This window comes from Strigops habroptila, chromosome 2 (assembly GCF_004027225.2).
Source record: "Strigops habroptila isolate Jane chromosome 2, bStrHab1.2.pri, whole genome shotgun sequence".
Classification (NCBI taxonomy): domain Eukaryota; kingdom Metazoa; phylum Chordata; class Aves; order Psittaciformes; family Psittacidae; genus Strigops; species Strigops habroptila.
This window is the reverse complement of record NC_044278.2, coordinates 12,662,791-12,679,860: the sequence shown is the minus strand read 5'-3', so window position 1 is coordinate 12,679,860 and position 17,070 is coordinate 12,662,791. Positions and strand designations below refer to the sequence as shown.

The window sequence follows — 17,070 nt, the reverse complement described above, 5'->3', positions numbered from 1 at the left end:
GGAGCTTGCTCCATCCTGCACTACTTTGAAGAAATCCCCACCTCTAGTATTGGTCCAAGTATCTTATTCCCAGGAGGCATGGAAGCCATAGGAAACAATGGGGCTGTCAACACAATATAAAAATTGACAGTTCTTAATCAAGAGTTCCCGAGAGCCTTCCTTACTGGAAAAACACTTGCTGTGGTTTTGAATGTGCAGTCAAGAGAACAAGAGTTATGTGTGCTTTAGTGCAAACTACTTTTCAAAACACACGAACACTGAAGCAGATTAATGTCCATCTAACCCACATTTTCTCTGTGTCTTCAGTGCGAGAAGAGGTGCTATTTGGGGACAGCTTGCAAGCTAGGCCTCTATGTGGTCCACTCCCCCACTATTCCTCCAACATCCACAAGTACAAGAGTAGGGTTGCTAGAGTGTATACCCCAATCCATTCTCTTTAGTATCTCTTTAGGAATTTATCTAATCCTTGTTTTGACCTTGCAACAGATTTGAAAAGATACCTATCCCTGTGCAACAAAGTACTTCTATCTATTTAAAATTGTTCTACTAGTTGAAGCTGAAATGATACAAATGCCAGATTTTTACTCTTTCTATTCCTCTTAGCTGTTGCAAGAACTTTTCCAAATCACCTTGTTGTCTCCCACTGGAACAATGCTTCTTCCTCCTTCACTGTTAATTAAGTCCTCCAGGCCTGTTTCACACTAGAAATCATTATATGGGTATAGCTTCCTTCTGCAACACTCAATTCAACAGATTTCCATCATATTTGTCATACTTCTTTCTCACACAAAGCATCTAGATGCAACACTTCTTCAGGGCAGAGAAGAATGCTGTACCTTTGCAGGCACAGTCTTTCCACCTCTTGCACATTTTGCACTATGACTCATAACAGCTTAATATTATCTCTCAGTTAGAAGCATTAAAAAGATAAATGAGTACAACATCTGGCATAGTCAATAAACTGCAAGTCCTATTAATTTGTACTGCACACCGATTCATCACATTTAGGCAGAGTACAAAAAGTGGAATTAATACTTCTTCTCATTCATGATAAATAGGTAACTATGACAGTGTTATACACCAACCAAGAGGCCTTACCTCCTCCTTTCCCCCCAGTTCTCTCCTACAATAATTGCTCCTTCACCACTGAGGTGCCCTTGCAGCTACGGCCACTAGGATAAACGTTGCAATGCTGTTGTGAAGAACTGTTACTCAATGCCTGTGCAACTGTTTGAGCATGACATAACATTGCCTACCTTTCCTAGACAATAATTACACTAACTGGTATTCATAGAAATCTTTCTACAACCCAAACAGGAAGTAAATGGGGAGAAAGCCACATATCATTTATCGCTCAGGATTTTAATATTATGGAGTTAATGTGGTTTTTAAAAGAATTTATGACTGGGACACATACAGCAGCACAGAGAAATGTTTCATTAAATATAGAAATCGTTTCAATAGTTGCTGAATATCCTTCTGTCCTCTGTTACTGTCTGAGATTATTTTGAATGACTCCAAAATATTTTAAAAATATCCGAGAGTGGAATTTGTTACAAAGCCTTGGGGATATTTTTTTATGGCCCATTCAGTTTATTAATTTAATTTGGAGATGAATGCTATAGGTGTTAATGTATAACTAACCTTAAAGGAATTCTTTCTCAACAACATACTTCATAAAAGATTTCCTCTAGCCAGCTTGATCATTTGTTTCTTACAGATTATCTAAATAAGGTTGTGCCTGTGTCTTTTGGGATTCCTTAAGTTTACAATGACAATCCAAAGGCTGATTTTTGAATGCTCTCCAAAGAAAGCTATTTATTTCCTTGTTTACCATGGAAACAACAGGAGTCTTGAAGATGATCTTCCATGCTCTGATTATGCATTTCCTGGTGGGATATAAGTTAAGAACTTACACAGCCCTTGAAAGGAAGAGATGACTTTTTTTAAGCCCTTGAGGCTCAGATACAGTGCCCAGGTTAGAAGCATAATCACTCTACAGTCAGTGAACTGAGCTGAATCATCTTCAGTGGGTACCTAATATCTGCACTAATTAAAAAAAGGGAGTGATGGACAGCTAAGCAGCCCCCTACAGATGACTCCTTAGGTACATCCTAAAGGTTATCTGGGGAGATTCCGAGCCTTCGTGCTGTCTTCCAACCCATACAGGTGGCCATGTTAGCATTTCCTTAGATAACCACAGTGCTTTCATTTGACTTTCTTCTCTGCCATGACATATATACTTGGCTAGAGAAATCTCACAGCTTTGCTTGTGATCCTAGTTTTTCTTCCTAACCAAGATTCATTCACTGCTGCTGCTCTGTGTTTCCACAGGCTCTCTCAATGCCTCCCCATGATGTTTCTGCTGTGCCCAACCAGATGGACACTGATCTCTTGAAACTACTGCAATTTACTTTTTTTTTTTAAAGATACAGATTCTTTCTCCCACCTGCTTGTTAGGTACTTTACTTACATGCACATCAAGTACAACAAAGTTCCTAAATAAAAACTCTTCCCACCTCACAAGATTTGACTTAGTTGGCAATTTTTATAGTGATTCGTGTACTTTTCAAAGAAACATTGGTAATTAGACTCAAGTTTCTAACGTTAACATCTGGAAGCAAAATCCCACTCTAAAATACTGACAACATTATAGAATGAATGCATTGTTGTGTCTGCTATCCATCATTTGCCTGATAGAAACTCTCCTAAAAATAATAGGAATTGTGGTGATACAGAAATTACTCCCATCAAATTTTCATACAGTAAATAAGGGAGACTGGAGAAAGAAGAGAGAGAGAAAAGAATCAGCAGGTGCCCATCACATTTCTCGTCTCCGGTGGAATGAGAAGATAGCTGTACTTACTGGTTATGGTTTCACTGTGCTCTTATAAATTTTACTGCAAGTTCTCAGGACACTTCTCTCAGTACAACTCTGCACAGATCCTTGCAATGCACTTTTACCTATGTGTAAATAAACACGATGTTTTCAACTTCAAGTATGATTTATCTTTAACAAGTATACTTTTATCTTGTACAAAAGGAAGACATAAGGCTTCAGAGAGGATAAAAATAGGTCTTTGACAAGTACTAGGGCATAGAAGCAAATCCTTCTCTAGCACTGTGTAAAAGGTTGTAGTTCTAAAATGCTTAGCACAGAACTTTATGTTTAGGGGATTGGACTGAAGTATCCCTGAAGATGGACACACTTTCCCTTCTATGCAGAAAAAAAGCTGGGTAATAAAGATTGTTTGAAAATTGACATTTCCTTCACCGGTACAATTTGCAACAGCTCAGTTTAAGTAAACGCTTCAAATTTCACAGTCATTTTATGACAGAACAAGTTTGAAAACAACAAGGAAAAAGATGCATCTTATTTTGGCATTTAAAAAGGGTAGGGAAACAAAACTTTTTCGTGAACAGTATTTAAACAAAGGATGTGGGACGTAAAAGAGAATGTCCCTAAAATCATATCCTCATCTTCTCAGTAATGCTGATCTTGCTTCTTTTTAATCTGAAGTTAAAGTTTTATTACATGTCCAGTTCTGATTGCTGATGGATGGAAAATGATGAAGAGGCCAATCACAGTGTTAGCAATGGCCAGCCAAGCAAAGCCACCAATCAAACAAATAACCCTTCCTCACCAAGTCTGTGAAAGCATCTGCAAATCAAGCGCCCAAAGTGTTGGGTGGGGGTAAAAGTAAGAGTGGCTTACAAAAGATACAGATAAGCCTAAGAAAAGGATGTTTTATACTAATGTTGTTTCCCATTTTAAATTAAGAATGTAGCCTTACAGGGCATGTCTAGAGATACATGAACCAAGATCTACCCGCAAGCACTCAAAACACGCATAGAGAGCAAAAACCAAACTGAGAATACTTTTCCTAAACTGCTCTTCATGGACAAAAGTTTGCAAAGCCCTTTAGTGAGGATTAAGCTTTTCTTCAGCTGCGGTAAATAATCATTTTTTGTAAAAATAAACTTACTGTCTTCATCTCTAACTTTGCTTTTGACTTTATGAGGGTTTTACAGTACGGAATATTTAGCATAAGCAAAAAATACATGCTATTCCTATTCACAATATCCAAACTTATGATGGCGCCACTGACAGTCAATTAAAAGATAACATTCCTCTTTGGGAATTCCCTGCATTTTGAAGTTACCTTTCATTCCATGACAGAAACTGATATTTCAAAACAGACTACAGAAGGAACTAATAATATTAAACCATCTTCATTTCGGTGCTGCTCTTTTTATTAACCTCTTTTCTGGCTTCAAGGAGGCAACTTGGGTTTTCAGAGAATGTGCTTCATGATTTAAGGGTTAATTATAACTACTTTTTTTCCATTTTAACCAGTTTCACAGCCTTAGGCTGTCATAGAACTTGGTTCTCAAATTGTTTGCTGCATGCATCTGCAGATAGAAGCTACTTCAAAATTATTTAATTTTATTTAATTATTTAATTTTATTTATTTATTTATTTAATTATTAGCATCATTATCATTATTTATCATCACTGTTTTTACTCCTGTTAAGAGAAGCAAGGAAATAATGCCTGGTAAAACAAGGCAGAAAAGAACTGAGGCATAATCACTTCACTAACTTGCTAATTGCCCTGGTCTGCTGTCCCAGCCTCCTCTCCCAACTCCACTCCATGCAGTTGACTACCACCTTAGCTTCCATCCCACATCTATTGCAAATACCAGTTTTCGAGTTCATAACAGAGGCCTGTAACATAACATCTTCCCTGAACGGAAGTGGGAATAAGAAATTATCTTCAGTCAAGATGATTCCCTTAAACTTAACTGACTGCACCAACAGACTATAAAACACACAAGCTTTAACTCCAGCATGTAAATTAGAGTGTTTGATGTGGAAATACATGCACAAAACTAGGAAGCTATGAAGAAAATGGCTCTGAGAAGACTTCTAGTACAGTGTTTTTCATCCTTATGTGACCACTGTTTGCCTATAAGGGAATTCTGCCTGTTCCACCATTAGTTTGAGTCTCATGTTTGTGTTAGGCACTAAACCACTATAGAATAATCCTGCACTGCGCTGATCATGCTCCACAGAACTGCACACCAACACTACACTATGCTGTAGTCCTACTAATTTTGCAGGAGGTGTTACTGCACTGTGCAGTAACCAACAGCTAGGGAGCTACCTCAGTAGCAATCTCTCAAGGCACAGTACGAACACAGAAACAGGAGCTATGAGACCTAGAATTTATTCTGGGAATACTTTCAGAAAATAGATGGTTTCTGCAGTTTCTCTCTCTTCAGTTCTAGCCTTTAAATCCATAATCTTCATTCAGACTCACTCTCCTTCCCTCGTACCTTGGTCTCATTGCTAAAATGACTGAACTGAAGAAGAGGAACAGACAATATAAGGGTCCTATTCAAATTCAGAAACATCTGACTTGGTCTTTAAATTTCTTTTACCTCTTGTAGGTGATATATGGATAAATCATTGTAGCAGACATGCAGAGGACAACACTAATGATTCATGCTGGTTCAATGCTCAGACCAGCCTCTTGCTTTGATTTTGGGAATCAGGCTGCCCAAAATTGGCGCTTGTCTAGGAGACAGTTGAGAGAGCAGCGAGGCAGAAATGGCAGCTTGAAGAGAAGTGAGATAGATCAAGGCTGCAAAGAAGAGAGATGACCTGAAAGGGAATGACTGGGTGGAACAACTAGCTGAAGCACCATAGGGAGCCCATGTGTAGTGAAAGTGGGTTTAGAGAGCCCCATTAAACATTTAAACTTGTCACTGGCAAAGCCTGCAGAGCAGCCAATTCTATTCTCAGGTCCTTCCCTCCTCCTCCATCCTGCATTTCCAGTTTGTTGTTTCCACCCTCAGGAAATAGGAACATTATGTGCCACTAATACTTCAGTAGAACAGAAAAAAGTCTTAACAGGAAAATGGAAGGCCAAGCAGGTTACAAGAAGGATATATAATAGAAGCATATTTCAGGCTCATAGCATCTCTTTCGAATGCATATTTGTATTATTTTTCATGCCAGAGATGAAAGCAATAACATATAAATCTCAGAGCTCATCCTGCCTCCTCTGTGCCTCAAAGGCTTATTTATATTTCAGTGTCAACGCTGGGGCTTACTGCTCTTGTTACAGCCATGTCCAACTTCAAAAGCAAAGTATTAAACTTAAAATGGAGCAAGTACAACACACCATTTCCTTTCCTTGGATATCAACCAGACACGGCTGTAATACAGCAGAACCAAGATGTATTTTCTGTCAGTAAGGTAGACCCTCTCCCAGTTGCTGTTAAGACTGCAATAATAGAAACCAAAAGAGGGGAATGGGCATCTTTATTTAGACAACACCTGGCCCACAGTCCCCAGTCAATTGAAGGAGTTTTGTCTGCATATTCCTTTAAGCTTTTCTAGTTATATTTCTAAATGACATAAACAATAGGGCTTCCATGACTTCCTATAATCTACTTAGACCCTTGCTAAGAAGAAAACATACCTTAATGCTGAACCTGAAATCATTTACTTTGGGCGATTTTGGCCAGCCCTTTTACTTTAGCCACATTGCCTAGGATCCTGTCAATAGTCTCTCAGGTAGTACAGATACTCCAGAGCAATCATTTCTCAGCCATCATTAAGCTAGTTCTTTTCAATAGCATGTCAAAAGTTCCATGTAGTCACTTCTGTTGCTCTTTGTGAGCCTCTCAGTTCATCAGTGTTGTGGTAGAGAAGTTCACACAGTCAAATACAAATAGCCCATGTGCGTTTGCATTAGCCAGGGATTGTCAATTTCAACACTACTGGTTCAGAGGCATAAAAGAAAATACAGCAGAGAACACTAAGCTGATCTCCTATGATCTGGTGAGAGGGGAAGCAAAGCCTTTTTAAAAAGAACCATCTAAAACCTGATTTTGAAGAACATTCTGAGGTTTTAGGGCAAGCTCCCCCTTCCCACTCTGATTTCTTTCCACACAACTCTTCATAACACTGTTAGACACAGTAGGCTGGTACAGACTATCAGTAAGAGAAACAAGACAGGTACAACAATTCAATGACCCTATTCTGACCCTTTCAATTAAGAGTTGTCCAGTAGGTGCTATTTTATCAAAGAGAGTAAACCTTGCTTTAGCTTAAAGAAGTGAACTTTTTTATTTTTACTCTGTTTCCAAAGACTGGTTTATTTGCTTTACACTCCATCACCTCACACACTCTTTTTGGGGTAAATGATTAGACCGAAATAAATAGAATTATTTAGGAAACAATTCTTTAAACCATTGTCTTCAGGTAACAGGGATCTAGTGAACAAATCACTAATTTGATTTCCTTAGTTGCAGGAACCTGCAGCCCTCTTTGAGACCATGCAGACCCTCTTCTAACTCAAGACAGGCAAAATTATCCATGAGAAACATGCAATTATCAACATGATTCTTCCCGTCAGCGTTGGGAGTACTTTTGAATGAAAGAAGTAACACAAGTCATGCATCATTCCCATTACGTTATTTCGCTAAACGTCTTTTGGTGTTCAGCCTGGGGCGCTGAGGTGCTACGGTAAGGCTCCAGAAGAAAATTAATTACTCTTCAGCATCTGACTCCACATACGTGCCCCAGCAGAACACAACAAGAACACACCACCAAGACACATGCAAATTACAAAGAATTCCTTCTGTCTGCTCAGCCTCTATCTGTCTGCTAGATTTTAAAAAAAGACCACTTATTTATACCCAGTTCAGCACAATTTGTTCTCAAATCATGCTGTACTACACTTTTGCTGATTTCTAACATGCTTAGATACTGGAGGAGAAGGCCACTAGGATCCTCTCTCCCTAGTAATGAAAGGAGCATTCCTCAGAACTGTTCCACTCCTGATAATGATGGCAGTGATAACCGCTGATATGGTAGCCCCTTTATGAACAACATATGCTCCAAACAGGATTAGCAAACTCACTGAAAAGTGAAAATGGCAGTACATGTTTGCATTCCCATTGATGCTGGCACCAGCTCAAAGCCTACTGACATTAACAAGGGAAGGGACTATCTGGGAGACAACTGCAGGCAATCATCCCAATCCAGCTGTGCTTCCAGCAGCTTTTTCCTGGCTCGAAACCAAGAAGGAATAATTTTAAACATCTTTCTGGTGCAGAAAACATTTCAGATTCTGCTTACTGGAATCAAACTGATCCTAGCTGTAAGTGAAACGTAACATTTGGAAATTCAAATGGTTTTATAAACAGACCAATTTGAATTTCCAAATTGCAATTATTGAAGACCTGCCCAGAAATCTCTGCAACAATATCCCTCTTGCGACGTTCCCACCTTTTTCTTAAAGAATAGTTAGGAAGATAAGAGAGTTCTGCCAAGGTACCCTGCTTCCATTTGTAGACATCCTCAGAATCTGAGACAGCCTGTGGTAAGCCTGATGCTAAAGGTCTGTGTGCTACACACTGCCCCAGCCGGGTCAAATAAAGAGCTATCATGTGAGTGTTTTACAGTTAAGTGGGAGAGAGATCAGATCATTCAAGGAGCTTTGAAAGTTTTGCAGTAACTTGGAGGAACATGGGTATGCTAAACCTGAAATAAGTTACAGTCAGTAGTCCTCAGCCTCCAGCTTCTACGGTTTAATTACCTGATTTAGACACACTGGATGCTTTCCAGAGACGTGGCACAGAATAAAAAAAATGCATTTGGAAACTGCAGAATCAGCAGAGGAATCATTTCTTTGGCAAGCTTGGGGAGGGGGAAGTCTGAAAATGAAGTCATCTATGTTTCAATATACAGGTCTGGGCTGGCAAGAATTTCCATCCTAAGGTGAACTATGACCTTAAGCCTCCATATGTAAGGCTATAGTTTTCAGAAGGGATAGGCTGTGTTCTCATAGTCTCCAGCATCTTCTGGACTCCCAGGATAGCACATTTTTCCTCCTCTTTAGTTGTTGTTGTGCGCATACATGGGCATGTGCATATATTCATGCATAGGGGACAGGGTGCATGCATGTGAAACACTGAAACAAAAAAGGTCTTGACAAGCAAGCCCTGAGCAGCAGTATGAACAGGGGCCTCTGGAAGAATGGAAAACTGAAACCAGTAACTAGAAGAGCCTGACTTCCAAAAATACTGCTTGTCCCAGAAGTGTTCTCAAGAACAATCTGCTAGTAGCACTTCTGCGACAGGAGCACCAGCCTACTCCACAGTGACTTTTGAAGAGGCAAGACAGCATCTTCTATACCAAATAGTGCGCCAGTACCTCCATCAAGTACACACCTTTAGTTTTGTTTTTGTAAAACACCACACATATTAATAGTACACTTAAAATAATAGTTCCTGAAAGCATAAGACATGCTTCTGAGAAGCAAGTACTAGTGTAGTTAATCTTTGTTAAGTTTAAAACTCCCTGTATAAATCAAATGCGAGAAGAGCAACGACATGAAATGGCATTTTCTTACTCAGCACGTTTTCTGCTCACTTGTCAGGGTACCGTGGCTGACAGGAATAATTAAGGAGTTTTTATCCTTTTGGGGTCTGTGTATGTAGTACCGTTGGCACCACTCAAAACAAAGCACTAGTTTGCTGCTGTACAACATTTACAGAATTATTTACAAAATCCATGTAAGCTCTACTAGTGCACATGCCCTGAAGTGCATGACACTGCATAGTTGCCAAAGACAGCAAATATGGAGAGAAGAGGGATGTCCAGTGCAAGACTTAATAGGCAGAAGCTAAATAGTAAGGTTGCAAAAAGTTAGAAAACTGCTGAATTTATGGAGTCAGTAGCTGGAAAAAGTACGTCGACTGTATTGTCGTAAGATGACAAAAACCTTCCTAACAAAACACAAATTTTCCTTTCTTAAAGCACTAAGATATAATATATTAAAGCAGGTTTAAGTAAAAAACATTAAGAAAAAGTAATGACAGAACTACAGGATGCTCATCAGCTCCCTCCTAAAGCTTTAATCAGCTTTTCGCAGAAATGAGTCTTCTAGCTTATTTATGACCAAGAGCAGCTTATCTGGAATATTCTTAACAAACACCTCTTCACAATAGTGCCCTTTTTGGGTAACACTGCTGTACTTTTTGGTGATTAGATCACATTATAAAGATCTAGCTTGACCATAAATACCAGTTTCTATTTCTTCCATCTTCTATTATTTGTGTGCAAACATATGCAATATGGGCACAGAAATGAGAAATTAAACTGTGCAACCTTAAACGTCCTCTAAAAGTACTTTGCACTCATCTGTAGGGACTTCAGGAGAAACTTCTGCGCAGGGGCTGCTGAGGGATAACCCATGGGTAACAAGGAGAAGCAGATTTTAGGAGGAGCAGAACTCTAGAAGAAAGCATTCCTGAAGCCAGAGGAAAAGTATGCATAAATCTCATAACAGTGCAGGTATCCACGGAAGGAGAGTTGACCTCAAAGCAACTCTATCTTAATGGAGGCACACAAGGTAAGGGGTGAGAAATTAGGGAGATTTCTTACATGATTGTCTGCATGTGGCACATGAAGTATCAAAGGGGAAAGGGAAAAACATCTGCACCTGGGCACAAAGAGGTGAATTTCTATAGGCATAAAGACAATTCTCAATGGACTGAGGGATCAGCTCTCTTGTCAGGCACATCTGCTGGCTGCCTATGGGAGCATGCTGGAGAATAAGCAGCTGTCTCCTTGGAGCCACCAGCTGCCTTTCCCCCAAAAAACACATTTATGTTGTGTCAGTGGTCACCCTGCAAGTCAAATACAGAAGGTAGAGACAGTAGGAGCCTTGAGCAAAAGAAAACCTCATCCGCTTCCAAAAACAGCCTCTATAATCAAAGCTGTTCTTATACAGATAACAGCTTGGAAGAGCTGAGAACCTCAGAAGGCTAGAAAACCTGCCTTTCTGCAGTTTCAGAGATTAAATTAGAGAGGATAATCCTGCTTCATACAAGCTCCAATAGCCCAAAGTAGTGGTATTTTCAAGTATCAATACAGAATACAAACAATTCCGTGCAGCTCTCAGTGATATGCAAGAAAGTCAAATAGAAGAGAACTCAGAAGACAAGAAAAAATGTTTTGTGGATAGGGGGGCATACATACATGTCAAGGAATTAAAAACTGCACATGTGTAATTTGGCTAAGAAGACTCACATGCAAAATGCAGTAAAGGATGCAATTATGTGCAGTTATCTGAGGCTTGCCAAAACACTAGCAAAACAGAGTGAAGTGGTGCAAGGTGTTAATTTTAGGGAATTAACTTCCAGAGAAAAAAACGTGGGGTTTTTTTCAGCACAGAGATCAGGTAACATCAAAGAAAAATAATTAGATTGTGGATTATATCTTCCTTTCTTGCTCTCAAAGGAACCTCAGCTTTGGAATGATTTCAAACTAGGAATGAAGAAAAGCCTAAAACCAGTCACTAAATCTTGTATTAGTGGCTGGGGCTGGTCCATAAGATGTAACTGAACAAGAGGTGCACTCATTTCCAGCTTCCATGTTTCTGATTAGAACCTACATAACAAGGAAGAAGGGAGCCTTCCTTGTTCATCCCAGCTGGGGCTGCAGATCTCCTGGTAACAGATGTGTCTGGTGGCAGCTCCTCTTTCCACTATCTTGACTTTGTTGTTTCTGTTTGCCCTTTCACTCTCCTTCCTCATCAATCTGCACGACTTAATATCACTGCTAATGAAGGATGTCCTTGGCAGATTTGCTTCCCCATCTTTACTCTCTTATTTCTACAACTTGTAAGGAAGGCAGGTGTGGTAACAGCAAAAGAGACTTCAGAGCAAGTTAAATCATCTCAGTGGATCCGTGAAAGGCAAATTTAAAATTAACCATCACAACAGCCCCTCCCACATTCAGATTTATTTAGCCCAAGTAGTAGTAACTTGAATCATCTCCTTCAAAAATAGGTTAATAAGATTTTTCTCTACCACAAGTACTCCTACAACGATTGGTCCCCCAGAAGAGCATTAAACAACCCTATCTACAGAGAAGGCCACACGGACTTCACAGTATCATTTCACGAGGATCAGGAACCCATAGCAGCATCAATCTACCCCTGCCTTTCTGCTTCAGAGACTTCAAAAGAAGCATGTAGCTATGGCTCTTCAAGGAGCTAGAGACAGAGAGCACCACCACCCATGGGAGCAGACCAAGCACCCCATGCATGTGCGGAAGGGATCTGGCTTTGACAGGAATTTCCGTGAGCAGAGAAACCGTGACCAATTTCATGGAGCTTTTCTCTCCCAGCCCCAACACGACCTAAGAGAGGAGAGGTGTGCTCGGGGGCGGGTCCCTCTGGGCACTCCCGAGTCCCAGCAACAGCCTTCAAACAGCAGCAAAGGGCAGAAGCCCCACAGCCTTCGGAGTCTTAATCCCTTTCACTCGTTCCCCCTTCCCCCACCACCCCCCGCCCTGATAGCAGAGATCCGACGACATCCTCGACCACGGCTCTTCCCCAGCTCTCTTGGCCCAGGCTCACAATGCCCTTCCCCGCCGGCTCGCCCGCTACAATACCTTCTGCAGGGCTCCAGCAACACCCCCTCCACTTCCCAGCATCGCTCATGTAGTTTTCGCAGGAGCCCTTCCCGCTAGAGCCATGCCGGCCGCTCTCCCGGCATCAGGAAACTTGGACAAAGACCATTTTCCCGGTGTAAGTGACACCGCCTCGATGGGCCAGCGCCAGGTCCCTCTCGCTCTGCGCCCACCGCCGCTTTGTCCGCTGGCCCCGGGCGCAGCCCTTGGCCCTCGACCGATGCCTTCTACAAGTCGGATGCCTGCGAGCAGCGCCGCTCCTCTCCAGGCCCTTCTCCGGGAGCGGCTTTTCCTTCTCTTCTCTCCTCACCCCGATCCCGCTCTCCTACAAGAGTCTCTCTTCTCCTCCTCCCTCTTCCCAGGAGCTGCCTCGCTCCTTCCTCCCCTCCCTCCCCCGGGCTCATCCCGCTGCTTTCTCCCTGCCCGCCCGCTCCTCCCCGCCGTGCCCCTCCTCCTCTGCCTGGCCCCCTCCCCAGCGCTGTTCTGTGCCGAGGCCCGGCCCAGCGCAGCAGCGCCCGGCAGCAACTGCGCGGAGCCAGCGTGCTCTGGCAGCCGCTGCGCTGGGCGGCACCGGGTTCCGTCCTGGATCCCGGCCTTTGCTGCACAGGCTCCCTCCCGCTTCCAAAGGGGCTTTTCCCGGTGGGTCTTTCCTCGGCACACCGCCTTGTCCGCCCCGCTGTCGTGCTGCGGCCGGTCTTTCTGTGGGGATGCCCGAATGGGACTGCGGGTGTGCGAGCCCTGCTAGGTTCCTGCCAGAAGGTAGTGTGTGGCAGTACAGGAGTAACAGCATCAACTACTGGTGCTCGGTCAGTCTCCCGTCACATCATTGCTGAAATCCGTGTTGCTGTTCTGTGGCAACATACCTTAAAGTTAGCACATATGTGCTTACTTGCACTCCACTTTTAAACGCTCCTGATCAAATCTCACAAGAGGCTTAGGTGCTTCCTTAATTTTAGGTACTAACAAACCTCAACTCAATCGGCAATGGTGTGGGTGAATCAACCATGGTTCCTCAATTATCATAAAGGAGAACCTCATCTTCCATCGTAGAAACAAAGGACTGGAAAATTCTCTCTGGGGCCCTCCTGCCTGTTGGTAGTGCAAGAAAAAGAGTCTACCTACTCAATTTGCGAATGGCACTGGGCTGAGTGTGGAGAAATGCTAAAGGATGAGGCATGCTGCATAACCCTCTGATTGTATGTACCATTCTATGGGTTACGCGTACAAATGGCAGAAAATGAGCGTGCTGTGAGCTACAGTTCAAGCAGAGTGTGCCCATTGGGAGCGAAGGGAAAATATACCAAAATTCAGCAGAATTTTGGGCTTCTGCTGCCAAACTAACTCATGTTACATTCAATATCAAGGGACTGTGATTGCCTTCAATGTAAAACACTGGTACACATACAAAAGCACAAATAAACATTAGACACCCCGCTGCATGCCAAAATGTATAAACTTGTGCTCAAAAGAAGTATTATCAGCAGATAGTGGCATATGTCTGAGTTGAATTGCTAAGGCTAGTTTCCACACAGTACAGCCTTTTCTAGCAGTTCTGTATACATACAGAATAACACAAAAACCTACCTCTTCCCAGACAGCATAGTTTCTTTCTTAAGCCTCTCTGTGGGGGTTTCTAGGCACAAATCAGAGCAGACCTCTTTCCTGCCCTTCCACCCCCCTTCCTACCCACTCAGCCCTCTTCCCCCCGCCACTGATTCTAAAATAAATTGACTTCAGGAGAAATTGCAGGTACTCAGCTCCTCATGGCGTCTGGACCTTACTCAGTTCCGTAGTAAATTTTGGCACACATGTTTTCCCTTCTTCTTCGTTTTAGTAGTATGAGGAGCATCTGGCTCCTAGTAAGGAGCAGTGGGACTCTACCATTGCACCGGGGTCGTGAAAGAGGTTAACCAGCTGCTTTGTTCAATAGCTGCAGAAACACTTCCTCCCCTTTATGGTAATGGAATATTCCCCCAAAACCTCCTCCTCCTTCTTGTGTAATGAAAGCCAAGCATGAACAAGCTGCTGCTATGAATGGGGAAGTCTGGGGAAACTTCCTGTGCTACAGGGATGCAGGCATGCACATGCAACATCCCAATCCTGTTTAAAATCTCATTTGGTGAAAGGCAAGATGACAGCCCTTTCCTAGGGATCATTTTTAAGGCAATGTTTAAATGTTCTTTCTTCAATGCTGGAGCTTTTTGCAGTGCATGCATTTCTATCTTCAAAAACTTCACCAGTTTCTGAGACCTTCATCTACAAGGCAGATTATCACATCATAGCAGAAAAAGTCACCCTTCTCAAAATGTAAACAATCACAGCCCAGACATGACAGAGATGGAGAAACAAAAGCTCTCTGTTGCAAACTGCCATGGGTGGATCTGATTCTTAGGGCAATCTCAAATGTGACAAAACCAGCATACTTTACGCAACAGTGTGACTGCATGATACAGGTCAGTGGTCTCCAAAGTGGGGTGCATGCATCATAAGGGATGTGCAAGATGACCCATTGGGTGAAGGAGAAAAGTATTAGAACTTCAATAGTACATTTACATAATTTATAAATAAGTAATTATACGTATATACCTATATGCTAAAGTCTTTTAACAGTAAGGGTACATGATTAAAAAAGTTTGGAGGCCACTGATACAGACAATCATGCACCAGCTTACATAGACAGACATTCATATTATAGACACAAAATTCCACACAAGAGTTGCAAATATCCGGATGCACCAACAGATCTCATACTATTTAAAGCAAAAGAAGAAGGTGCAGTTATGAAACAATGGTCAGGATAGCAAAGCATAGTCTATTTCATAAATAATCTCCTCACAGTGTGAAACATGTTAGGTCTTGAAGAGAAAAGAGTTGGAATGTGCAGGGCAGACAGCACAAACCAAAGAGAAAAAAACCACCCATGAGAGAATAACCGAGGAGGATAAAAGGGAGGGGTGAGGCTAAGACAAGGGGAATAGAGTTTCAAAAGAGAAAGAGAGAAAAAGGAGGGTAAGAGTGAGAGAAGTGGGAGACAGAGATAGAGGAAGCAAGATACACACAGAGCAACTATAAAAGACAGACAAGGAAAGAAAGGAATGCAAAGAAGGGGAGGAGCTGGGAATAGCAAATAGTATAGCAGGCAGAAGAAAGAGTAAGAAGGGCACTATTTATACATGAGAGGACATGTCTGACAAGCAGTTTTGAAGCAGAACTATTTTCAGTAGATAAAATCTTCAAGATTTTTTCAAGGGCAGATTTATCATTTCAAAAGTCTAAACTAGCACATTTTCCTTCCCAGATTTCTAAAAACATAATCATACAGATCAGTAAATTAAAACCTTATAATACCCTTCTGGATACTCTATATTATGGCCCTGTTTTGTTTGTTGATATGTTTGATACAAAGGTATTTTCTCCCTAAGAAAGCCCAGCATAGAAAGGGGAGAGGCTTACAGAAAATTAATGAGATAACTGAAGAGAAGTTAGGGAAGCTCAGAAGTGTAAACAGACTGAGGGGCAGCCCAAAGTGGAGTGTGAAAGTCCAAACCCTGCAGCTTCACAGTCTCTACACTGGCTCTTGGTAGGCATCAGTCATGTATAATATAGTCATGTATTTTTTTGTTTACTTTTTAATCTTCATTACAAATAATGAGATTTTCTACAAGCAAAGTAGCTTCTTATGGGTTTCAGTTCTCCTTTGAAATAAGCAGTGTGGTTTTGCTTACACAGCAGACTTGTTCTCTGCTTTGTTCCTTCTCTGCCATCACTTAGGTGCAAATGTATAGGTATATTGCAATCTTCTCCATATTCTGTCAAGCATCTGAGTTCAGCCTTTTCTGTCTGCTGATCCATGTGATCCATGTTCCAAGCTTTACTCACTTCCTTGGGAGGTATTTTGTGGCCCCGGTTCCTGACCAAACGTGAGATTTCTAATTTCTGCTGGATTTGTGAAGAACAGAAACTGCAAACACTTGCTGGAATAGTACAGACAAAGTAGCACTGTACTTTGTTCAGTATTGTCTGTATGACTTGGAAGGAAGAGGGGCTCAAATAAGCTGCAATTATGCCATTGTTTTGTTGTTTCAGTAAGAGTGTTTGGAAGTATTCCACACTTAGTACAGATTAAGGTGACCCCAGAAAGCTGTATAAGATTTCAAAAAGTTCCTGTTTTCTGTTGTATGCTTATGGTCAAGCAGAAAAAATGGAGCAACAGTTACGTAGATGGGAAGTTACATTTCCTAAGTGCCCTGGGATTTAAGAAAAATTGCCCTGCTAAAAAGATCCCATAACATACAACTTGTTCTTGAAGGCTCAGTATAAAAATAAAGACAATAAGTTACTGGAGTTGAAAGGCATAACTAGGAAGGTTAAACACTCTCAAGAAGTTGAAAGGGAATGAAACTTGGGTTCTGTAAGAGAATATAAGGTACCAATGGACTGTTTCTCTTTGGCTCCCAAACTGGGAAGCTTTCATCTTTCTGTGTCAAAGCACAGGGTCTCTGAGCCTCCTCGAGGTTACAGTAAGGGGTTATATAAATGACTGCAGTTTCAGTTTAACTTTCAGCTGAACAA

The 17,070-nt window shown here is 41.6% G+C and overlaps 1 protein-coding gene across 3 annotated transcripts in view; it reads right to left on the bottom strand.

The window, feature by feature from the left end:
• EPHB6 (EPH receptor B6) overlaps window positions 1–12,894 on the bottom strand; it is a 73,261-nt gene extending 60,367 nt beyond the window's left edge. For 2 of the 3 annotated variants that reach the window (XM_030471821.1, XM_030471822.1), the window contains exon 1: window positions 12,481–12,894. In XM_030471821.1, the coding sequence (XP_030327681.1) occupies window positions 12,481–12,529 (49 nt within the window). In that variant the 5' untranslated portion in view covers window positions 12,530–12,894. The remainder of the gene's footprint in view (window positions 1–12,480) is intronic. The other variant, XM_030471824.1, reaches the window with a different exon arrangement.
• Window positions 12,895–17,070: the final 4,176 nt, after the last annotated feature.